The sequence below is a fragment of the Durio zibethinus genome, chromosome 2 (assembly GCF_047325235.1).
Source record: "Durio zibethinus cultivar Kanyao isolate XHJ-2024 chromosome 2, ASM4732523v1, whole genome shotgun sequence".
Lineage (NCBI taxonomy): Eukaryota > Viridiplantae > Streptophyta > Magnoliopsida > Malvales > Malvaceae > Durio > Durio zibethinus.
In genome coordinates, this window is record NC_143163.1 from 28,369,965 (window position 1) to 28,394,117 (window position 24,153).

Sequence of the window (24,153 nt, forward strand, 5' to 3'; positions counted from 1 at the left end):
ATGGTGTTTTTAGGAAGCACTGAAAATCGTTTAGGAGCATAAAAAAACCCTAAATAAAAAATTTTCAATTAATGCATTGTTTCTTTTCAAATTTAATAAAAACAATGCATTAAATGCAATTTTTTAAACAATAATTAAATAATCCTTAATGGTTAACCAAATTTTTTCATTTTTTATTAAAAATGATAATTATTCACTTAAATTTTAGAGCATGTAAATTCATGCAAGTTGTTAAATTTTTACTTTTTAAAAAAAAATATTATTGCATATTTTTAAATATTTCCTTATGATTATATTAAAATATAATGCAATATTAAGTTTGAATAATTTTCATAATGAATTTTTTTACTATAATTAAAAGTTAAATAATAATTTAATTATAAAACTTAAAGTATTTTTAAGTTTCTATTCAAAATATTTTTTATTATTTTAATTATTAATTTATGGGTTAATGTTGTGAATAGCCCTTAAACTATATTAAAATGTTCAATTTAATACCTGAACTTTAAAAATCTCTAATAAAATACATGAACTATTACTTTATTAATTAGTATGGTATTTGATGGGTTATTTGTATTAGACTTGAATTGATTCTCATTTTAAAAATGACAAATATTAAGCCAAATAAGCTTAATTAAGATTTTGAAAAATATTTATTTAGTACTTTCTCTTAAGTTTTATTATTTTTTGTACTAAATAAATAATATATTTTTCAAAATGATATTTAATTTGAAAATATCTTGAAATTTTGTTTTAAAAGATTGGTCTTAATGTTTATATAAAAAATACAAATTTCTCATATTGACAATTGTTTGAAAAATGTTTTCTAAAGTTTAAACAAACCTTTCTTTATATTTTATATTTCTCAAATCAAAACTATATTTAAAAATTATTTATTTGAGTTTAAATGAAAGTTCAATTGTTGTTTTTAAGATGAACTTATTCATCATGGACTCAATACAATCTTGATAATATTGGTTTTGAGAAATGAATTAACTTAAGAAAGTTATCTTATAAGAACAAAGTTTTCTAACATTAAATTTGTTTTATTTTTCTGTATTAATTTACAAAGTTTTAATACTGAAATTTTATATGGATGGAAAGCTCTTTGAGTCTACTTTTTAATGGATCAAACAAAATCAAAATCCAAATTGTTTAAGAAAAGATTTTGAATTTTTACTAGAGACTATGCAAGTTGTTTAACAACTACACAATGGTTGGATTTGGAAATTCACTATAATTTTTACACATTGAATCATATTATGAATTTTATATGGATAGAAAGTCCCTTAAATCTAGTTTCTAAATTTTTAAACGGATATTGATTTGGAGTTATATAACTTAAAATATAATCAAACCAATAAGTATAGTACAAAACAAGATTTAGTTTAAAGATTTCGAGTACACTATTCATCTAAAATTACCCCGTATGCAAAACCAACTTAACCTGATCGATCTCCTCTCAAAATGGATTGATCCAATCTCTTACGATGATCAAAATTTAAATTAAATTCAAAAACTAATCAATCCATTAATGTACTCGATCAATCCCTTCATCATTGACAGCCTCCAACAGCTAGTTTTTTAAGATATAAACGTGCATTTTGTTCTCAAAACAATTCCCAATGGCTTCAAGCATATTTTCTCTATAAAAGAGACTCTTCCAACACCATTGAAGCCAAGAGACAACACCGAAAAAGCATTTATTCAATTTCTTCAAAAAATTCAAGAAAAATCATGTGTTTAGAGCTTAAATTTAATCCTTATATTCAATATCCATTTGTATCCATTAGTCACATTCTTTATGTATTTGATGAACAACCAACCTTTGTGAGGTTATTTAGTTTGCAAAAATACTTGTACCTCATTTGAGATTATGGGTTTAAAGGGAGTGAAACCCTTGAGTGCATTTGTAAGATTTTGAGAAAAATTATTGAGAGTTTTTTTGTCTATTGTACTCTTAGTGTTAAATAGGCTATTTGTAAGAATTAACATATAGTGGATTGTGTTTAGCTAGTACAGTTAAGGGAAAAGATGTAAGTGCATTTGAAAAATGATTAAACCTTTATAAATTCTTGTGTTTGATTTTTTCTCTGCTTATTTTAGTTTCATTGTTATTTGTATTTGTTTCAATTTTATTAGTTGTTGTTTATTGCATCATATTTTCATTAAAAACTATATTGATTTTAATTTTTCATTCAATTTAATTGAAATTTATTTTTGAGAAAGAATTTGGAAACAATCCAATTAACTCTCTCTTGAATTGTTATCTACACTTGAGCTAACAGTTTGTGCATCATATGTTATTATTTGGAGCTAGCCAAGTTAGGGATAAATACCACATTAGTTAATAAATTTATAATTCAAATACCATATTAAAATTTTTTTAAATTCAGATACTTCATTAAATATTTCACTATAATTTAAAAATCATTTACAATATTAACCCTTAATTTATTTGTATCAAAATTTTATAAACTTTTGATGTCCTACATGCTCGAGGTGAAAACTAGTTATCAAACATGACAACTTATACAATTCAATTCTAGAAAAATAATAGATAAAAAAACAACTCTCAAAGTACAAATTAGAGAATCCTTATCTATATTACCATTTACCTAAACATATAGATATCATTACATATCATTTAAATTTCATAAAATAAACCTTTAATTAATATGAGAATACGGATAAGCAATCAATCAATTTAGGTCTAAAAATATAAAAATTAGTTTAATTGATTTTTTTAAAAAATATAATTAAATTGATTTATTTATTTTTAATAATTAAAAATAATCAAATTGATATAAGAGCACTGATTTGATCAAAAAAATAATATTTTTTCATAATTTTCTTACCATTAATTTTAATAATTTTGTAATCATTTTCATTCAATAAAATCTACCTTATAATTTTACCACTAATATCATATTTATCATTCTTAAAAACACAAATAAAATATATTATATATTTATATTATTATATAATATATTTAAAAATTTATCAAAAAATCAATTAATTTTATCAATTATTAATTTAAAAAATAAAAAATCAATCTAATTAATATATTAAACCTATAATTTAACTTACAATTATCCAAATTAATCTAACTAAATTGATTTGATCAAATTCAATTAATTTTTATTAATCAAATTAGTTGATATCGACTTTATATTGATTCATATGTGAATCTAATATTATTTATATTCAAAAAGTTTAAATTTTTTTATTTTTAACTCTACAAACAATTAATATCACTTTTAGCTTTTAGTGAACCACTATTTTTAGTTCAATATAAGTAAAAAATAATTATCAATAAATATAATTATTATTAATTATTTTTTCAAAAAAATTATTATTTATTTTTGAAAAAATCATAAATTACTTAAAGAATTTTTACTTCACTAGATTTTTACTTTGCATAATCTAATGATTTTTTGAAAAATTTATTTCAACGCTATACGACTGAACCTGCCGACCCACTGTTAACTCACCACGCGATCAAGCGAACCCGAAACGGGGTGTTTGTCCCGTAAGGTGGGCAACCCGAGGCAGCGCGCTGTGCGTGCGCGTATTTATATTTGTATCGCATGTAGCTACAGACCTTTACAGAAGCGACTTCCCAAAGTGCCCTAATCTCCCTATCTACTACCGATCTGCATTCTTTTTCGTCTCCTCCCATCTCAAAGTCTCTTATTATTCAGGTATGTTTGCTATCTCCTCTTCTTGTTTTCTTTCTTTTTTTTTTTTCGCCCTGAATTTACTAAGTTAGGGTTTATTGGATATCTGAAAAGTGATTCGTTTTTCTTGGTTGTGATTCAACTTCGTGTTTCTTTTCTTCTCGGCTTTCTTTTATTTACTTTGTTCCTTTTCTTCTGGGAAATCTATCATTTTTCATTTCGAACAGAGAATTTCAAATTGATTTTTGGATTCTGTTTGATAGTTTGCTTGTTGAGTAAATATTTTCTTTCTTTTGTTAATCTGACAGACTGGGATCTTTTTCTTTCCTATTCTTCAGGGTTTTTCTTATTTTTTTTCGGTTTCCTGGGGAAAGGCTTGTCGACTACTTCGGTTCTGGGGTTTTCCCTAAATTGCGCATAAGGTAGGCAGCTGCATCTAATTTTTTACTTTTTATTGTTTTGTTTTTTTAATTCTTTAATTCTAATATTGTTGTTGAGACAGGATTACGTTCATCATATAATACTGCAAGGTTAAAAGAAAATTTTACTAAGAATTAATCTATGCTTTCAACATGTATATGGTTAGAACTAAAGAGTTTTATATGAGGGATTCTTTAATTTTCAACAAGGGTTTCATCCAATGTGTTCCCATAAAATAGTTCAAAATAGACGTAAAACAATACAAGGATTTTGTTTGGTCGGCCATATGACTACTGATAATTTAGTAGAAACTATTTCAAAGATAACAGTTTGAATTGTCATCTTGACAGAATTTAGAGGTCATGGACTAAATGAGGGGTTCTAATGGTTATAACTCTAGCAAATCTGTTTTTAAGATCTCTTATCTTATGTTCATAGAGTGTGGTTTCGTGGTTTAAACAGTAATGATAATCTTGCTTATCATGCTTGCTTGCACAATCTCTTTCTTATATTGATGCTATCAAATGATGGAAGAACTGACAATGTTTTTTCTCTTCTGTGAGATGTACTTCTGGTCATCATCGTACCTAAATGCAGGTATTGAGTTGGTTTTCTTTTCTAAATGGACTGCAAGAAGTTCATTCAATTGGTTGAGGAGAAAAAGAAGAGAGCTTTGGAGAAGAAAGAAGCCCCTTTGAAATGGGAGCAGAAGCTAGAAGCTGCTGCATTGGCAAAGGTGGATGTTGAGGCCAAAGAGAGGAGGTCAAAGAGTGTGAAGCACAAAAGATGTGCTTCTGAGTCTGATACCAACAGTGACAGTACTGGTGGAGGGAGAAAAAGGAGGAGAACCCACAAAAAGCATCGGAAGAATGCCCACTGTGATTCAGGTGAGTGTGAGAAGAAAAAGGACAAGAAGTCAAAGCGAAGGTCGAAGAGACGATCATTAGGCTCTGATGATGATAGCAGTGATGAGTACAATAGTGGTTCTGAAGAAGAGAGGAGGAAGAAAGGTGAGTGTGAGAAGAAAAAGGACAAGAAGTCAAAGCGATGGTCGAAGAGACGATCATCAGGCTCTGGTAATGATAGCAGTGATGAATATGATAGTGGTTCTGAAGAAGAAAGGAGGAAGAAGCCAAGCCACCGAAGATGGAAGCTTAATGATTTAAGATCAGATTCAGAATCTTTTGATTCTTCAAATGATGATGAAGCTGGAAGTGTGTCTGTGCCCAGAAGGCAAAGCCATGCAAAGCACTATAAACGTCATCGACTATCAAATAGTGTTGACTCTGGTTCACTCAATTCTGATGGTGAGAAAGGTTATCGAAAGAGCCAGCCTTTAAGAAAGTCATCCGATGATGATCATGAGTCAAGGCTCAAGAGCAGTGGTCACTGCTGCCAGCGTCACCATCATCATCATCATCACCTTCACAGACGTCGACCACAGTCTGATGAAGAGAAAAATCTGCATCATCAGTCCGAAGCAAAGAGTCGTATGATTGAGCATTCAGTTGAACCCAATGGAAAGCATCGTGAAGATTACTTTTAGAACAACCTGAAAGATCGGAAATATTGCTCATGATCGTCAAAGTAGATCGGCAGAATCTATTCTAATGTTTGACAAGCCATTTAGTTGATTGGTGGGATATGTTGCAAGTGCTTTTATGTGCACTATAGTTACTGTGACCTTTTTACTGGTGGTGAAATTTGTGGAATGCTCTAAATTTTGTTTGTGTTGAATTTGATGAGTGCTCAATTCAGAAGTTTGACTTTCGGTTTGATAATTATTTACAAGTTCTATGCTTGATGGTTACACCTGCAATTAAGCCTAAGCCCAATATAAATGCAAATGTTGTTCAAAATAGATTTGGACTAAAAATGTCAGCCTAAATGGAATTAAAACTAAGGTTAATTTAATTAATTTATTTATGACAAAATAGCGTTAAATTGGCTGGACAAAATTGCATGCTTACCCTAATCGCACCTTTCAATTTTAGTATTGCTGAATGCTGAGTATGAAATACTGATCAGCTCATCTATAAATAGAGCTAGAAATAGCCGCCTCGTTACACTGACGTGATTTTTTTTTTTTTTTTGACTAAAATTTGTATTTTTATTATTTATTATTTTTAACATATTTATAATTATTTTAAAATAAAATAATAAAATAAATAAAATATTATAAAAATATTAAAATTAATATATACTATCTTATATATTGCGATAATAGTTTTAATTAATTTTTTATACTATATTGTGAATACTATATTTTTTTTAATCACTTGATCATGTGTATGATTTTTAATTTATTGCAGTTTATAAATTCTTTTTGTAAAAATATTTAAAATAAAATAAAAAATACGTTACATTCGAGCCAAATCAAATCCTATATATAAGTGTTGAATGTAAGATTATACGCGTCAGTTCCTTGCCTTTTTTTTTTCATTTTGTTATTGTTTTTTTTTTTTTAAATTTTTAATAATTTTTTAAAATTATAAAAAATATATTTTTAAAGATTTTTTTGGCGTGGGACTTATATTAAACTTTCTTGTTTTTTTACCATGTTTTTACTTTTTTATTTTTTAAAATATATTTACTAAATTAATTTTAGATTTTATTTTTTTTATACCTATTTGATACATAAGGTATGTCACAAGTTTTTTTTCATTTTCTTTCTTTTATTTTTAGATATTGAGTAAATAAATTTTTAGATTTTTTTTCACGAGACTCAATTTTTTTTTTTTTTGAAAAGATAAGACTCAATTGATATCAAATGCATGCCATACGTCAAAATAATTTTTTTTTACTATTTTAAATAATAAATATATTTAAAAAATTTTAAGATTTCTTAAACATGGGGTCCATTGGATATTACTATTTAAAAAATATATAATGTTTTGTTATTTTTAATTTGATAATTTTTAAAGAAAAAGATATTATTAAAGGTGTGGATGTGAAATTAGGATTTGATTTTTTTTTTTATTTTTGAATCCTTTTTTTAGTGTTAATTTTTTTAAATCTATAATATTAATTTCTCAAAAAAAAAAAATCCATCATTGCTAACATTGCATAACAACTCAACTTTCTTTTTTTTTTTTTTTTTCATTTTTTCCTTTTCTAAGTTCTTTTCTTCCTTTCTTCTTTTTTTTTTTTTTTTTGTTTTGTTAAATTAAATCTTTTTTTTTAGAAAGACTAATGTGTACACATGACACCTTATTTCAATTTATTCGTATATATTTTATTTTAATTAAATAATCCTTGCATAAAAAATTTGATAAATAAATTTTTTAAAAGTATCAATAAAAATATATATGATAAAATAATTCGTATCTAATAGATTTCAATTCATTTAGATTTAATAGATACAAATTATTTTTTAAAATTGAGATCAAGTCGAATATGAGTTTTCGATGTTTTGTCCTGTCCTAATATATATAACTATATATTTTATTATTCATTTAATTTAATTTTTATATATGTATTATATTAATAAAATTATTATTTTGTATCTTAATTTAATAAACTTTTGTATGTAGGACCTACTTATATTAATTTTTTTGTTTTTCATTTTTTTACCCTTTTTTCCTTTTTTCTTTAAAATATATTTAACAAATAAATTTTAGATTTTTTTTTTGTGTGAGACCCACTTTATCTCAAAGGTCTACCACATGTATTTTTTTTTCCTTTTTTTCGTTTTTATTTCTTTTATTTTTTATATATATATATATTTTTTTTCGTGACACTCACTTGATGCCATAAGTATATTACATGTCAACTTATTTAATTCTTTTCATTTTTAAAATTTTTTCCTACTTACTTTTTTAAAAATATTTAGTACTTTTAAATTTTTTGAATATGGTAACCATTTGATATTATTATTTTAAAATATTTTTTTTCGTTTTCTTTTTTATTTGATAATTTTTTTTAAAAAAAAGATATTTACAGATGTGTTGATGTCAAATTTGAACTTAATTTTTTCCCTTTTTTATTCTTTTCTTTTGTTTAGTCTTTTTTAGTTTTTTTAAAAATTCATGATATCAATTTCTCAAAAAAAAAAACTTATCATTTCTATTGTTATCTGTCAACTCAACTTTCTTCTTTTTTTTGCTTAAGTTTTTTTTTTCTTTTTTTTTTTAGATTAGATTTATTTGAAAAAAAAAAGATGAATGTGTACACTTAGCATCCTATTTTGGTTTTTTTTTCCTTACATCATTTTTTAAAATTTTTTAATTAAATAATTCTTTCACCAAAAGAAACTTGTAAAGAAAATTTTGAAAAAAAATATCAATAAAGGTATGTATGACAAAACAACATGTAGAAAATTTTCTATTCATTCAAATCCAATAGATGTATTTTTTTTTAATTTAAGAATGGATCGAATTTTTTTCTTTCTAAAATTGACATTAAGTTGGATATGAGTTTAGGATACTTCATCCCACCCTAGTATATATAATTATATGTTTTATTATTCATTTAATTTTATATTTATGTATATGTATTATATTAATAAATTATTGTTTAGTACCTTAATTTAATAAATTTCATGTAATCTCCATTTGACTTTTTTTTTCTTTTCTTATTTTCCCATCAATTCCTTTGTTTTTAAATTTTTTAAAAAATTAAAGTTTACTAAGAACAAAATTAATCCATGAAATTATCACAAAAAAAACTCATTATCTCAAGAGTTTTTTGTTTTGTCTGATCTAATTTATGCTAATTTTTAGAAACTTAGGAATTGGATCGAGGTTTTCTCGTTCTAAAAATCAAGGTTAGACTAGAAGTTGGTTTAGGGTCTTTTGTATTGCCTTAAGTAAATAAATAATTATACTTTTAATTATTTATTTCATTTTATATTTGAATATATTATTGTTATTATTTTATATCTTAATTTAATAAAAATTTTATATTTATACATAATTAAGATTTAATACATCTATCCATCCATTAATTATATAATTTTCATTCATTTTCACTTTTGTTTTACCTTCATTTAAGGTATCGATGTGGCATCTTATTTTTTTTACATTTTTCTTCTTTTTTCTTTTTTGTCAATTTTTATTTTAAATTTAGATAAATTTGTTAAAAATACCTATGAAAATATCAATGCATCGCCCTAATTTATTTTTTAATTATATAAATTTTGCAACAAAAAAGAGTCAATGAGTATAGATAACAAAACAATTAGCACCCAATAAATTTTGATCTGACTCAATCCAATAGAGGATATTTATTTAAATATTTTGTTTTTTAATTTTTTTATTAGATAAATTTTGTAAGAAAATGATATCAATAGAAATATCCACATAGCACTCCATTTATTTATTTGCTTTTGTATTTTTTTTGTTTTTGTGTTTTTAATTTGATCAATTTTTATAATAAACTGAACCAATCGATAAGGATAATAAAGCAATTAATATCCAAGAGGTTTCTATCCGTCTTGATTCGAATTGAACATTTTTGTAAACTGTATTTTATATTTTTCGTGTTGACAGAATTATGGTATGTAATTTTCATATAAAATATAATATGAATATATAAATTTTCACTGCTTTACATGAACAAAATATATGAATTGCTATGTCTATCTGCAATGCAGGAGCACCTTTTTAGTAGATTATGAAATAGTTAATTTGAAAGTTTTAAATAAAATAGGACAGTATAGGAAAATAATACAAAAAAATGAAAATAATATGATTTAAAATTTTAGTAAAAATTATATGAGTTTGTCAAAAATAAAAAATATGTTTTATGTTTGACTTATCTATTCTTTTGGTATTTTATAACATTAAACATAAAATATAAAGATACAAATACACTAATTGTCCGATCTAAAAAAATTAAATCGAAACACCTCCTGTCCCCATTTCACTAACAAAAGCAATACTAAATCACATCTATAATCTTGTACTATAACAAAGGGATTGCTTGTTTGACATTTGGCCCATTTTAATTGGTTCGAAATTTATTTATTCTTTATTTAATTGAAAGAAAAAATGAGAGGTGATAAAAAAATACAAAGTAGAGATAAAGAAAAAATGAATTAAAAAAGGAAAAATGGAGAGGAAGAATGAGAATTTTTATGGTTTGCTTTTTTCATAATGGGACAGTGACATCAAACATTATAACGAAACAAATAAAAAATTTTGATTTAAAATTATAGTGTTTAGATTGATTTAAATTGGTTTTTCTCTTATTTGATTCAGTCTATTATCAAATATTTTATGTTTTAATTTGATTTGATTGTCGGATAAAAAAAATCAACCGAAAATATTCAAATTGAACAAAACTATAAATTTTTATTAGTTTAAATTTTATAAATAAAAAATAATTATTTTATATTTAAATCAATTTAGAGATATTTAAAATAATATAGAATAATAAAATTTTAAATAAATAATTAAAAAAAAGAACCAAATTGATGTAATTTAGTTCGAAACAATTCGATTTCTTAAAAAAAAAACTATGAATATAGTTCAGGTTTTGAAAATCCATAATATCATATGTTAATCAAAATAATTAAATTAAATTCAATTTGTTATCAACCCTAAATAAAATAATTTTTCTTTTTACAAAACCTTCATCCCCTAAATAAAATATTTTTTCTTTTTACCCTTTCACTTTTGCATACTACACTCCTATTGGTAGTTTAATACATATTCAAATAAGACTTTTATTTGAGATTGTTATTACAACTATTCAAATTATTTTTTAATGCTTCTTTATAAGTATTATAAATAGGAATGCTAACCCAATTACTAATTAAAACAAATTAATTGATTAACCCATACTAGCAGGGGTAACACACTAGTCTCCGATGAAAACCACGGCATATGTTACCATTACCATCTATTTCTACTGGTGTCATAAACGAAATGTTAGCTAGCTCAACAAAAAATTATTCGATTCTGTAGTTCACATCTAAATGGAAACGGAACTCGTACCCACAAATTAGAAAAGTTGAAATCCGATTAGCCAATGGAACTTGAGATGGAGGGAAGTCCTTGGATCCCAAGGATTTAAGAAACACCAGAGTTCCAAACGCATTTCCCATTCGCACAAATGGCAGTCAGAAACGATAGATATAGGGCATCCAGCCTTTTCAAGGAAAAATAATGTACACATCCATCTTCCATTTTCCCTCGTTAAAAATAACAAGAAAAAAGAGGGCTTTGGGAGAACAGGCCCCAGTTCTCACTCATGAGTAAACATCATTAACACATATATCAGAAAAAAAAAAAAAATCTGTTACATTTGAAACCAAAAAATGAACAGTCCTGTTGCTGGCATTGCCAACACCACCTATATTATTTTCGCAATTATCCAGGTGACGATAAAGGTAATGTAAGGATTTAATTAGGCTGCAGATTCCTTGGCAATCTTATCTGCCTTAGCAATGACTTCCTCAATCCCTCCAACCATGTAAAATGACTGCTCAGGAAGGTCATCATACTTTCCATCCAACACTCCCTGTAAAAATCATACATAAGGAAGAATGCTATTAATATCAGACTCGTGTAATAAAGGACTAAAAATTGAACATAACCAGAGTGTAATCAGATGGATTATCTTGATCACGATATGTTTTGATCAAAATGGTTATGAACCTTATCAATGAATTCTCATAAAAAAAAGCTGGTTCCGAATATCTATCTGAAAGCAAAGTCACATGCCCTTTTCCAGCTTCATATTATCTATCTAAACCACAAATTGATATGTCACCCCACAATAACCAAGAAATTAGCATAATCCCTCTGCCTGGAGTTAGATATATGGATCACATTGCACTATTTTGCTCTATTTTAAGACAATCTTATCCATGTATAGCTCGGCATTGTGAGAAATAACAACTTGGGCACTACATAAAACATCGGCCGATGCATTAAAAAAACTTGTAAAATGCTACACTTATTTTAATAATAAATAAAGGATATCATACCATGGATCCACCCATTATAAGAAAATAATGACTTGCTCATTGATGCCATAACACACTCTGATACAATAAAAGCAAGCCAGGCAGAGAGAAAATCATACCTGGAAGCTGGTGATGCTCTCCTTCAACTCCACATACTTGCCAGGGGCACCAGTGAACACTTCAGCCACATGGAAAGGCTGGCTCAAGAACCTTTGGATCTTACGAGCACGGGCAACAGTTAACTTATCATCTTCACTAAGCTCATCCATTCCCAAAATGGCAATAATATCTTGTAAGTTCTTGTAGTTTTGGAGAACCTTCTGCACACCACGAGCAGTATTGTAGTGTTCCTCGCCCAAAATGTGAGGGGAAAGCATACGAGATGTAGAATCCAAAGGATCCACAGCAGGGTAAATACCAAGCTCAGAGATCTGATAATAAAGAAAAAAAGATCGCAAGTGTTATGAGCAGAAAGCACAAAGTAATCATAAAGTAACATCAGATAGAATAACTCCTCAACAGCCGCATATAGATGTGTATAATACCTGCCGTGACAACACAGTTGTGGCATCCAAGTGAGCAAAGGTTGTTGCAGGAGCTGGATCTGTCAAGTCATCAGCAGGCACATAAATGGCTTGCACAGATGTGATAGAACCCTTCTTGGTGGTGGTAATACGCTCTTGAAGACTTCCAAGATCAGTAGCCAAAGTTGGTTGGTAACCAACAGCAGACGGAATACGACCAAGCAAAGCAGAGACTTCTGAGTTTGCCTGCAGGGAAAAAAAAACAATTCAAACCATCAGCAATGTGCAACACAAACTGAAAAGTGCTTCAAAGCTTCCACAATAACCCAACTTACTTGAGTAAAACGGAAAATGTTGTCAATAAAGAGAAGAACATCTTGCCCTTCAGCATCACGGAAGTGTTCAGCCACAGTCAAACCAGTAAGGCCAACACGAGCACGAGCACCAGGGGGCTCATTCATTTGACCATAGACAAGAGCACACTTGCTGTCAGCCTGTAACAATGGCAAAATGAAAAGCCACATGGGATAAGATATAAAATAATATATATATATATATATGGAAATGCAAACAAGATGAATATATACTTGTATTTACCTGCTTGTCACCTAGCTTAATAACACCACTCTCAATCATTTCCCTGTACAAGTCATTACCCTCTCTAGTACGTTCTCCAACACCGGCAAAAACTGAGAAACCACCTGAGTACAGAAACAAGTAATATAAGAATAATAAACAAAGTACAAAGTGGGAACCAACCACAAATATAATGTAACACCAACCATGAGCTTTAGCCACGTTGTTGATAAGTTCCATAATAAGCACCGTCTTCCCTACACCAGCACCACCAAAAAGCCCAATCTTCCCTCCTCTTTGATATGGTGCAAGGAGGTCGACAACCTGCAAAAGAAAGCAAGAGAAAAAAGTTTTGAACCTAACGTACTCTCATCTGGATTCAGACAACACCAAACGTGTGAATAGAAGATCATTCTGATACAGCATAGGATCTTTTAACAAAAGGGAAAAAATACAGCATAGCATCAAAGGCATGCAGAATTGCACGCAATAATGAGTACCTTAATACCAGTGACAAGGATTTGTTGTTCAGTAGCTTGATCGACAAAAGCTGGTGCTTCTCTGTGAATGGGCAAGAAATGGTCGGTTTCTGTTAAACATTTAAACTCAGTCAGTTAGACTTTTATTTCAGCACACCATAAAGTAAACTGCTCAAATGATTAAAAAAGTTTGCAAATCTCTTACTGAGTTCGCCTTTCTCGTCAATAGGCTCTCCAATAACATTTATGATACGTCCAAGTGTAGCTCTACCAACAGGCACCTAACGTGAACAAGCAGGCATAACTAAGAAGATCATGAAATTCAAACAAAATTTTTTATAATCTAGACAGCCACAAAATGGTAAAGAGCCCATCAAATATATATAAAAAAGGCAGATACCAAAAAAATAAAAAAAAGAAAAGCTCAATATACGAGGGAAACCTCAAGTCCCTGAATAAAATACCCAAATCATGGCTGACACGTCAGAGGAAAGCTTTTCTGAGAAATTTTTTTATCAATCCAAAGGGCAACAAATGATAAAGCATGAGTGAATATCGTTTGGTATTTTTTTTAAAATCCCACTTAGATAGCTAAGAAACTCATGAATACGTAATGGGTTTTCATTAGATGCCCAACAGTTTCGAAAGCAAAATTCACTGAAAAATGACTCTAAAAAAGTAATCTTTAGCTTGTTTGAACAAAAGTTTCTCACTTATTCCAGATCAGATTCCGATGAAACACAATAAGATCTATAAATCTAATCAGATCTCCATCTTCATTTCACTTCATCCCCTAGTTTCTAGCTCCAAAGCACCAAACAAAATCAAAACAGACAAGAAATTTCCGATAAAATCTCATCATTCGCAATCGAAAATATAACACTTTTAAGAGAAGAAAATGTTTACAGTGATAGGAGATCCGGTATTAAGCACGGGCTGCCCTCTAACAAGTCCCTCCGTTCCATCCATAGCAATGGTCCTAACCACGTTTTCACCCAAGTGCTGTGCCACTTCCAGCACAAGCCGGATCGAGTGGCCCATCACTTCAAGCGCCGTCAAAATCGGAGGCAAACCTTCATCGAATCTCACATCGACGACGGCACCTATCACTTGACAAACATGACCGATGGCTCCTGCTCCTGTGAACTCATCAGTGATCTTACCTCCTCCGCCTTTCTTAGCGGGAGGAAGCTGCGATGGAGCAGGAGAAGCGGCTGCAGCCGCAGATGTGGCGTACTCAGCATCGCGGGAGAGAAAGTAGGCGTAAGGAAAAGGGCGGCGCGTGGTGTAAGGTGAAGGCAGGCGATGGTTGGAGTTTAAAGATTTGGACAGAGATCGGCGAGAAGTGGCGCGGAGGAGAGAAGAGAGGATATGACGTGAAGCCATTGATCACGGCTTCCAGAAAGAGGCGCGAGGGTTTTGATGAGAAGAGCTCTGTTGAGACTGACATTAGCTTGTTGTGTTACTTGTTATAGGGCTGAGAGTCTCGTGGAATTTTTACTGTTTTACTGTGCGGATTATTTTTTCCTTTTTCGGATTTTTTTTCTTTACTTCACTTTTTCGAACTTTTACATTTTTTAAGTGGTTAGACTTAGACGCCATCTTTTTACCTTGAACCTCGGGGAAATTCCCAAATTGAGGCTGGCTGTTGTTGAACTAGCGAGTAGACCGGCACTTTTTGGTGGCGTAGACCGGCAGTTTAATATAAAAGAAACTATTTATGATGCGTCCAATCAATTTTATTTATTTAAGGATTAATATGTAAAATAGTTTTTATATTTTTTATTTTTTTATTAATATGATATTTAAAAAAATTAAATTTTTATCTCGATATTTAATTTTTATTGCATCAATTATTTTAATATTTTATATTATTACTATTAATTAAATGATTGATGTAGCATAAATATATAATTAAATTATGTCATATATCATAAATCTTTAATTATTATGTTAATCAAAAATTAAAAAATAAAATTTAATTTTTTAAAATAAAAGAATTAAAAAAATATCATAAAAGTAAATAATATGGTAATGATTGGATATGTGTACGATAAGACATAATTTTATTAAATATTAATATTAAGTAAGCAACTTTATTATTGGTATTAATTTGAAATATTAAAATATTTGATAGAATGAGAGTTTGAGTATCAAAATATGTAAGAAAAATTTACAGGAGATATATACGAATAATATCATATATATATATACTTACCTATTAAACAGAAGCGAAAGTGAAAAAAAATCTGATTTAAATTATTGGTGGTTGAATAAAATCATAATATGAAAATTATTTGATTTCACAATGTGAATTCTTCATACCAAATGCAAAAATATCCTCACTAAGAGTTATTGAAATGCCTACTTTACTTTCTCTTTCTCTCTCTTTTCTTTCTTTTTTTGTGAAAGATTTTTCTTTTCGTATTCTCTATTATATGTTAATGGCCCAATGCTTTTTATTCAAGCACTAAAATATAGGCAGCATTTTTTTTTTTGTAAAAAGAAAAACTACCTAAAGTAAATTAATAATAAGAAAATAAACTGCCAAGGCAGTTGGTTTCATTGAGTTAAGCCTATTAGCTTTTTAGGTGAGATGGTGATTCAAAATGAAGGTGAATTGAATTTCTTCAAATTCTTCCAAAATAATGATTTTAATATAATTGAATGAAAAATTAAGATCAATATCAAAATATGATGCAAATAATACTAAATTGATAATCTTAAACTAAATTCAAAGTAAAGAGATAAGAATAGAAAAATCAAACACAAGGATTTATAGAGGTTTGATCATTCTCCATAAGGCACCTATGTCCTCTCTTTTTAGTTGTCTATACCAAAGCTTCAATTTACTATTCTTGAATTGAAAATTACAACTCTATCTTTTTTTAAAACTTAGATAGCAACCTAACATTCTTTTTTTTCTAGGCTAAGTAGCAATATTTCAATCTCACAAATTCGAGAGAATATCTCACATCTTGATTATAAATCACTTAAAAGAAATGCAAACTTAAAACACATCTCAAAAGCTAAGTATTTGTCAAGTTTAAGTACAAAAAAATGATGAATGAACAAAAATATGAATTGGATATAATAAATACAAAAGACATGGAATTTTGAGCTCTAAAACTTTTAATTCTTTAAGAGAATAATATATCGCTTGTTTGATCTTACTTTCTTGATTCATCAATTTTCTTGATGTGTTAAAGTGCCTAATTTATAGAGGAATTGAAGAACTAGCTAGTAGGAATGGTTTGGAAGAAGAAATGCTTGTTGGAAGCTTGAAAAATTAGCCGTTAGAGTATTTCTGGGCAGACCTAATCGATCCTTCTCTGAGGGGATCGATTGATTCATGTTTTGGATGCCATTTTACGCTTAAAAAAACACAACCTGATCGATCCCTTTATGTAGGGGATTGATCCTATCAAACGAATGATCGATCCTCTACATAAGGTGATCGATCCATTTTTCAATCCTAGAGCAAAAAATTCATTTTGGGTAAACCAATCAATCACTTTTTGAGGAGATTAATCCTATTTGCTGGGTGATTGTCTCATGTTTTGTACTCCACTTACTAATTTGATCATATCTTGAGTTATACAATTCTAAATCAAAAATCGTTTGACGATTTAGAGACCAAACTTAAAAGGCTTTCTATTCATATAAACTTCATCACCTAATTCATTGTATATGAATTATAATGAATTTTTAAAATTATCATTTATGTAGTTTTTAGACATTTCAAAATGATGTTTTGTTATTTCAAAATAAAAATCAATTCAAGGCTAACAAAGCCCATTATAGGCGGCTAACAAAGCCCATTATAGGCGGTTATTCCTACAAAATGAGAATTTTATTTTTTTAAATATCAAATTGAAAAAATATATATAATAAATGAATCATTTTTATATTTAATCCTTTATTTAAATATATTTATAAATATATAAATTAATATTATTTAATTTATATGTTTAAGATATAAAATACATATAATATAATAAAAATATTATATAATCTAAGTCAATATCGTAGATATATATTTTTAAATATTGTCCCATATATTTTGAATTAAAAAAAACCGTACGATAAGTGATATGTGTTATTGAATTTAAAATATAAATAATAAAAAATTATGAAAATATTTATAAAGATAAAAATTATATTGAGATTTTTAAATTTAAAAAGAAATATTTTTAACTTTCTATTCATTGAAATTATTTAAAATAAAAACTCATGTTTGAAATGAAAGAATCATAATTGGACTGCATCAAACTTTATCAGATAAAAAGTATTTTTGAAATTTCAAATAGTTATTATAATTTAATATTGTCCTTCAAACAACGTGTTATATTAAAATGCAAAATGATAAAAGAAACATGTATAATGGAAAAAAAAGTTTATCAGATAAAAAGTATTTTTGAAATTTCAAATAGTTATAATTTAATATTGTCCTTCAAACAACGTGTTATATTAAAATGCAAAATGATAAAAGAAACATGTATAATGGAAAAAAAAGTTTTTTACACAATAAGCATAAAAAAAATCCAAAGTATTGGAATAAATAAAAAGGTTTTCATTTGTTTTCTTAAAGAAACTAAAGAATTTGATGTTCATAATTTATGGACCAATTATGTATTATTGTAAAAATTTTTTTACCATTTTGAAATATGAATAGGATTAAACTACTAAAGACACCTCTAACATAATTTATTTGATATGTTAATTTAGTCAATTAATTATTAACAAGTCTTGAAATTGATTGGCTTTCCAAATTAAAGCTTTTTTTTTTTTCTTTTAGTCTTTTTTTTTTTACATGAGCCACTGAAGTTGGTAGAGAATGTTGATTTGTTTAACCATTTGATTCATGAATTATCTCTTGATTATTCTTTAAAATATTGAAAAAGCATTTAGTTTTTTTTTTTATTATTATTATAGATTATGCATTTGAGAAAATATTTTTTTTTCCAAAATGTAAAACTTTTATTACTTAAAGGAAGTATCCAAAACATACTCCAAAAGTTTACATCAACAAAACAACACACAAACAACTTTCAAGCATTTTGAGAGTTTTCCCCAATACACTTTTTTTATTCAAGTTTTACCTATTTTCAGTGTGGGTATGGCAAGCCATCCTTATTCAATATAAAAGTCAAAGAAAATGGAGGTTTTTCAACCTAACTTTCAGGTTTCATCTCCTTTCTACACTGCTTTGCCAATTAGTCCTTAAGACTACTAGAAATTTATTTATTACCAATGAAATTTTTTTCGTTGCTAATTACGGATAGAATACCAACAAAATTAAAAAAAAATAAACCGATGGATTACCAATGACATTAAATATATCAATAATTCATCGCTAAAAATGTAGAGTGAATTGCCACCGATTTTACTAACAAAAATTTCCTTCGATAAATTCATCGTTAAAAGTTACCAAAGGAAAAATCTATTGCTAAAAAAATTAGCAAAATTTTTTTTTTGACATTATCGATGAAAATTCTATCGGTAAATCCGTTGCTAAAACCATAAAATTTCAAACACCCCTTTTAATCAAATCCATTTTCCCCTAGTTTCTATTCCTAAATCCCTAATTTGCTTTCCCTTCCCCTCTCCCTTTTTGTCTCCCTCCACCTTGTCGTAGCTCCTTCCTTTCATCCAAGTATGTTGGTAGCCGGTATTGTCACCTTTCCCGTCCGGTAAATTTCTTTTAAATATTTTACTTTATATTATTTTTTTTGTAGTATATTTGTTGAGTTTAGGGTTTAATTTTTTGTTATAAATTTGTTGAAGTTTAGGTTTTGGTTACCAATGTATTAAGTTTTTGTTGGTTATTTATTTGTTGAAATTTGTTTGGGTTTTGATTACCAATTTGTTGAGTTTTTGTTGGTTTTATATTTGTTGAGATTTATTTGGGTTTTAGTTATATAGTTATTGAAATTTGTTGATTATATATTTTTATGTATATTTTTGGTTGAGTATTAATGTTGAGTATTGTTAATTTTTTTTATTTGTCTTTAGTATTATTGGGAAATTTTTTATTTGTTGAGTAATTTATTTTTTTATTTGTGAAAGTTTTGTTGAGTTTTATTGGGTTTTGTTATAAATTTATTAACTTTTATATGTGTAAGATTTATATTGGTTAATTTAGGTTTGATGTGTATTAAGATTTGTATATATTTTGATGAATGTTTTTATATTTAATATTTTCTAAAATTTAATAATAATTATAGAAATTAAAATTATTTATGTCAATTTGAGATTATAGTTTATATATTACTAATTTATATATTGTTTTGAAGTAATTTATATATTATTAAGATTTATATTTGTTTTGAAGTGATTTATATATTTGATAGTTTAGTGAAATTTATATATGACTAATTATTGAAATATTGTGGTTTTATTGTATTGATCAAATTTAATATAAATAAATTATATTGTTATATTTTATTTTTCTTTTTCATAATCTATCCGTGAATGTATGTTATGAAAGTGGGTTTAGGTGGGTGTATTTCTTTAATGAATATGATTTTTTATTTATTTTCATCATACTAACTTGCTTTATTTTTCATTCTACCTACTTTGAAAACACAAGTTTTGTATATAAAAGTGCCTCAATCAAAGAAATTCTCCACAAAACTGACAGAATTGCACTGAGAAAGCCAAGATCAAAAGTAAAATTCTATCATTAAAACTAATAATATTTTATTGTGAATGTGTTATCTTGTAGCATGTATGATGAATTTTTGCAAGACTTTTTATGTCATTGATGGACTATTTGTTAAAGTAGACTAATAATTACTTCATATTATCATTTAGATAATTTTATTTAGTATTGCAATAATTGCTCATATGGCAATCAATAAAAATGTTTAAAACTTTATATGACTTTAATTGCTCATATTGAAATTCAATTAGGTTTTAATAATGGACAAAAATCATTCTTGGATGTGCTTTCATTTGGATGTTAATGGATACATTACTTTAAACTTTTATGATAGTGTGGAGGAATTTGTTGAATTTGCTTATTCTCAACCAAACTTTATTAGTAATGGGAAGATTATATATCTCAAGTAAATATAATACTTTATTGTTTATTTTATCGAAAATTAAATATATTTTACTTATTTCATTTGGTCTCGTATTACTAAAGTAATATTATATTTGTTTGTTTTTTATTAGTTTTATTGAAATACTTATGGAATGTTTTTGTTCTATATATATAAGATGATGGGACGTAGTCCATTGATGTGGTTTTAAGTTAGGATCCATGAGAGGTGATTTACGTAATCATCATCATAATTATACAACATGATTCACCATACGGGTCAGCTTTACTATATGGGTCCGCTTTACCCTAGATACAGTTTGATAGATCAAATTGATCACTTCTAGCATTGATAATGGATGATTCATCGATGGAATAATATGTCAATCAAGATTAGCCAATGATCCATGATAGCTTCTAATGATATAGTGTTTTTACATGCTAAAATAGTGCTAAATTTTATACATGTTTAGTGTTTTTTATGTTATTTTTATGGTTTTAGGGTTTCAAGCTAATGATATCATTTTCATGCAATCCATGTATGCAAGCATATAAGGAGTAATTTTGGACCAATCTTGAAAGCTCATAGTGGAACCACTTTGATCCACATTCGTTTACCTATATAGTTTTACTTACATAAGGACTTTCTTATGATGCATTTAGCCATCTCTATTCCATGGAGGATTGTATCCAAATCCAAGCTTACTAGGACTACTTCATGTACGGCCAAAGAGAAGCTTGATCTAAGCATGACTTTTTTGCTTAGCCATGAAAAAATTATGTTTACATAAATACTTTATCCATTCGACCATGCAAAATGGAAGTTTAATTTGCAAGATCATGGACTCCCCAAGCATTACTTATTTGGCCAAGATCACTATTTCAAGACCCCATTCAACCAAGGTAACTCAAGCTTAAGAAGACCACTTTCAGCCAATTTCTAAGAAGATTAGGATAAGTATTTATCCATTAGAATTAGAATTTGAAAATACATCTTGTAATCTCTAACCCCTTCCCCTATAAATAGAGAGGCCATTCACTCCATTCCATCGTCCTATTCCTCATTTTTTTTTATTTTTTTAGTTTAGTTATTGGCTTAGGTGACAAATTTGCTAATAACAAAACTTTTGTTCTTAATAATTCTTTTTCAATAAAAAAAGTATTTTTCCAAGATTTTTTTGGCATTTCAAATCTTGTTTTCTTTTCTTAATTTTGGCAAGCATTATTTTTATTTTCAAGTTTGATTCATGCACTCTTTTACTTTTTGCAAGATTCAGCTACCATTTTCTTTTATGTTTTACAAGTTCTTTTCATGCAATCTTTATCTACAAGCAATTTGGCAATCATTTTCTCTTGTTTCAAGTCTTCAAGTCTTATTTCTTTTAAGATATTATTTTGGCTCTGGTCTTTAGCTTACCAAGTGACAGTTGGTTAAGTGAGATCTAAGCTTACACATTGATTTTAATCTTTTTTTCTTTATTCTGTAATCAACCATAAATTTTCAATTGCTTAGATATAAGATTTTAGCCTTTCACTTTTGGTAATTGTGAAACAACCCAACATTACAATCTATAATCTCTTGAAAGATGATACCATAATACCTTTATTATTATTACTTGCTCTGTGCACTTACAAGTTATACTAAAAGTAGCAATTAAGTTTTTGACATTATTGCCAGGAATTATAGGGTATTCTTAATATCAATAAGGATTTTTTAAACTCTTATAATCTAAATAATTTTTTTTACCTTTTATTACTTTAATGTGTTCCATTTTCTTTTTTTATTATGTCAGACTTCTATTGCAATGAGGCCAGAACCTTTAGGGATTATGAAAAGCTGTCTTTTGAGTATTCCCAAATGCAACCATTATGGAGTGCTTTTGAAAGGTATGACGAAGACCCGTTTGCAACCATATCCTCACAATTTGCGTCGTTAGCTGAATAGGTAAACACTATTAAATGAAAGTATAATCTTAGACATGCTCAATCAATTTAGAGTACATATTATAGTGGTCATGATTATGGGAGACAATACTTTAGTGATAAGTGTCAAGATAACCAATTCTACTATTATCCAAACACCTACATTCAAGATTGGAAGGGTTATCCTAGGGATGCATATGAAAGAAATCAAGAGTCATCATCCATATATATCCCAACCTACCCTACAAACCCTTTATCTTAATAATACTTTCCTCCACTATATAATCCACCTTAAGGAAAGAAGTCAAACTTGGAGATACTGACCCAATCGATGTAATTCAATAATGCAACAATCTAAAATCGATCTGTATACATTGAGAACTTGCAAAGCCAAATAGGTCAAATAACTTAAGTCATAGCCAATCACCCATTAAGAACCTTACCTAGCAATATCAGTCAAACCTTAAGAAATAAGGTAAGGAAGCATTTAATGATATGTATTCCTGTGAAGAAGAAAATGACTTATTTTTATAATGATTATGAAGATCTAATAGATAAGCTTGTGGTAATAAACCTACCTAGTTTAATGAAAGCACTTGAGAAAAAGAAAATCAAAAGAAAGATCCACAAGAGGATAAAAATGAATATATAGATTCTGCAAAGAAAGATGAAAAACTTATCCTAGTTGCAAAAGCACTCTTGGTAAGTATAGAATTTGAGGTAGAAGACAATTGTGAGAAAATGTAAGATACAAACTCCTAAGAAGAGGAAATAGCTAAAGAAATGTAAGACAATGAGGTGCTTATTGTAATACTAACATCTATTAGGAAGAACGACAAATAAGTGATGAATGTAAAAGATTATCTTGATACAATAAAGGTAAAATTGGCTTTAAGACCTAACATTTTGAAAGAGTTTAATAATGATGCCACTAAAGTTGAGCTTATGCCTTACAGTCCATCTTTTCTAATTTTTCAACTTTGTGAAGATCATGATTTGAAATTGAATAAGGTACAAAAACTTATTGTTGAGGGTTGTTTGATGGAAAAGTTGTCACACCTTTTGAAACACCTCTCATTAAGCCTAAGAAAATGATGAGAACATGCCAATTAATCTAATTAAATAGATCATTGAGGAACTTTTAGTTTTCAAAACCAACTTATTAATTTTCATGGTGATACCTTTCTTATTGGTACTAAAGTCACTGCCTACCTACTATAATCTAGCTATATTAGGGTGAAAACTTTAACCACAACAATTGAGCATCACTGTCCTTTAGAGCCTAATGTCGAATATGTCATAAATAGAAAAATCATCAAATGGGTGAATGTTGGTGTTAAACATGGAGTAATTAAGTAATCTTCTTTGCGAGAAAGGTATGGTTAAGATTGATTAAAATTAGTGCTTTTTAGGAGGTAACATAAGTTTTACTTTAAATGGTTATACTTTTTATTTTCTTAAATTTTTTTAGGATATGTATGTTTTTAATGTTTCATTTAGGTTTTTGTAGGATGAAGTGAAGCAAGGATGATGCCTTATAGACATTCAGCCTTAAAGTAAATTTTGGGAGTGCTTTTTTTTCTTTTGTTATTTG

General features: G+C 27.8%; 2 protein-coding genes across 3 annotated transcripts; one reads left to right on the forward strand and one right to left on the reverse strand.

The window, feature by feature from the left end:
* The first annotated feature begins 3,476 nt into the window (after positions 1-3,476).
* On the forward strand, positions 3,477-5,884 carry LOC111317776 (FAM133-like protein). 2 transcript variants are annotated; one of them, XM_022920182.2, is made up of 3 exons: positions 3,477-3,704; positions 4,019-4,102; positions 4,664-5,884. In XM_022920182.2, the coding sequence occupies exon 3, from the start codon at positions 4,723-4,725 to the stop codon at positions 5,644-5,646; it is 924 nt and encodes a 307-aa protein (XP_022775917.2). In that variant the 5' UTR covers positions 3,477-3,704; positions 4,019-4,102; positions 4,664-4,722; the 3' UTR covers positions 5,647-5,884. The 2 variants fall into 2 exon arrangements, with proteins under 2 accessions (XP_022775917.2, XP_022775918.2); XM_022920183.2 differs by having other exon boundaries at positions 3,569-3,704; positions 4,698-5,884.
* A 5,309-nt stretch (positions 5,885-11,193) lies between these two features.
* LOC111317777 (ATP synthase subunit beta, mitochondrial-like) lies at positions 11,194-15,030 on the reverse strand. The gene is made up of 9 exons (XM_022920184.2): positions 14,498-15,030; positions 13,797-13,872; positions 13,613-13,701; positions 13,319-13,436; positions 13,134-13,237; positions 12,872-13,030; positions 12,558-12,782; positions 12,132-12,443; positions 11,194-11,564 (listed from the first exon to the last, which is right to left on the reverse strand). Exons 1-9 carry the CDS (start codon positions 14,975-14,977, stop codon positions 11,451-11,453), a joined length of 1,677 nt encoding a protein of 558 aa, XP_022775919.2. The 5' UTR covers positions 14,978-15,030; the 3' UTR covers positions 11,194-11,450.
* Between the last annotated feature and the right edge of the window lie 9,123 nt (positions 15,031-24,153).

What these genes read in the sequence shown, in the direction of transcription:
- LOC111317776 (XM_022920182.2), top strand. Translation starts at nt 4,723, where the DNA reads ATGGACTGCAAGAAGTTCATTCAATTGGTTGAGGAGAAAAAGAAGAGA.
- LOC111317777 (XM_022920184.2), bottom strand. Translation starts at nt 14,977, where the DNA reads ATGGCTTCACGTCATATCCTCTCTTCTCTCCTCCGCGCCACTTCTCGC. An exon ending in CAACTGTGTTGTCACGGCAG is followed by an intron (nt 12,444 to 12,557) that starts GTATTATACACA and finishes CTTTATTATCAG; the next exon opens with ATCTCTGAGCTTGGTATTTA. An exon ending in AGAGCATCACCAGCTTCCAG is followed by an intron (nt 11,565 to 12,131) that starts GTATGATTTTCT and finishes TGATTTTTACAG; the next exon opens with GGAGTGTTGGATGGAAAGTA.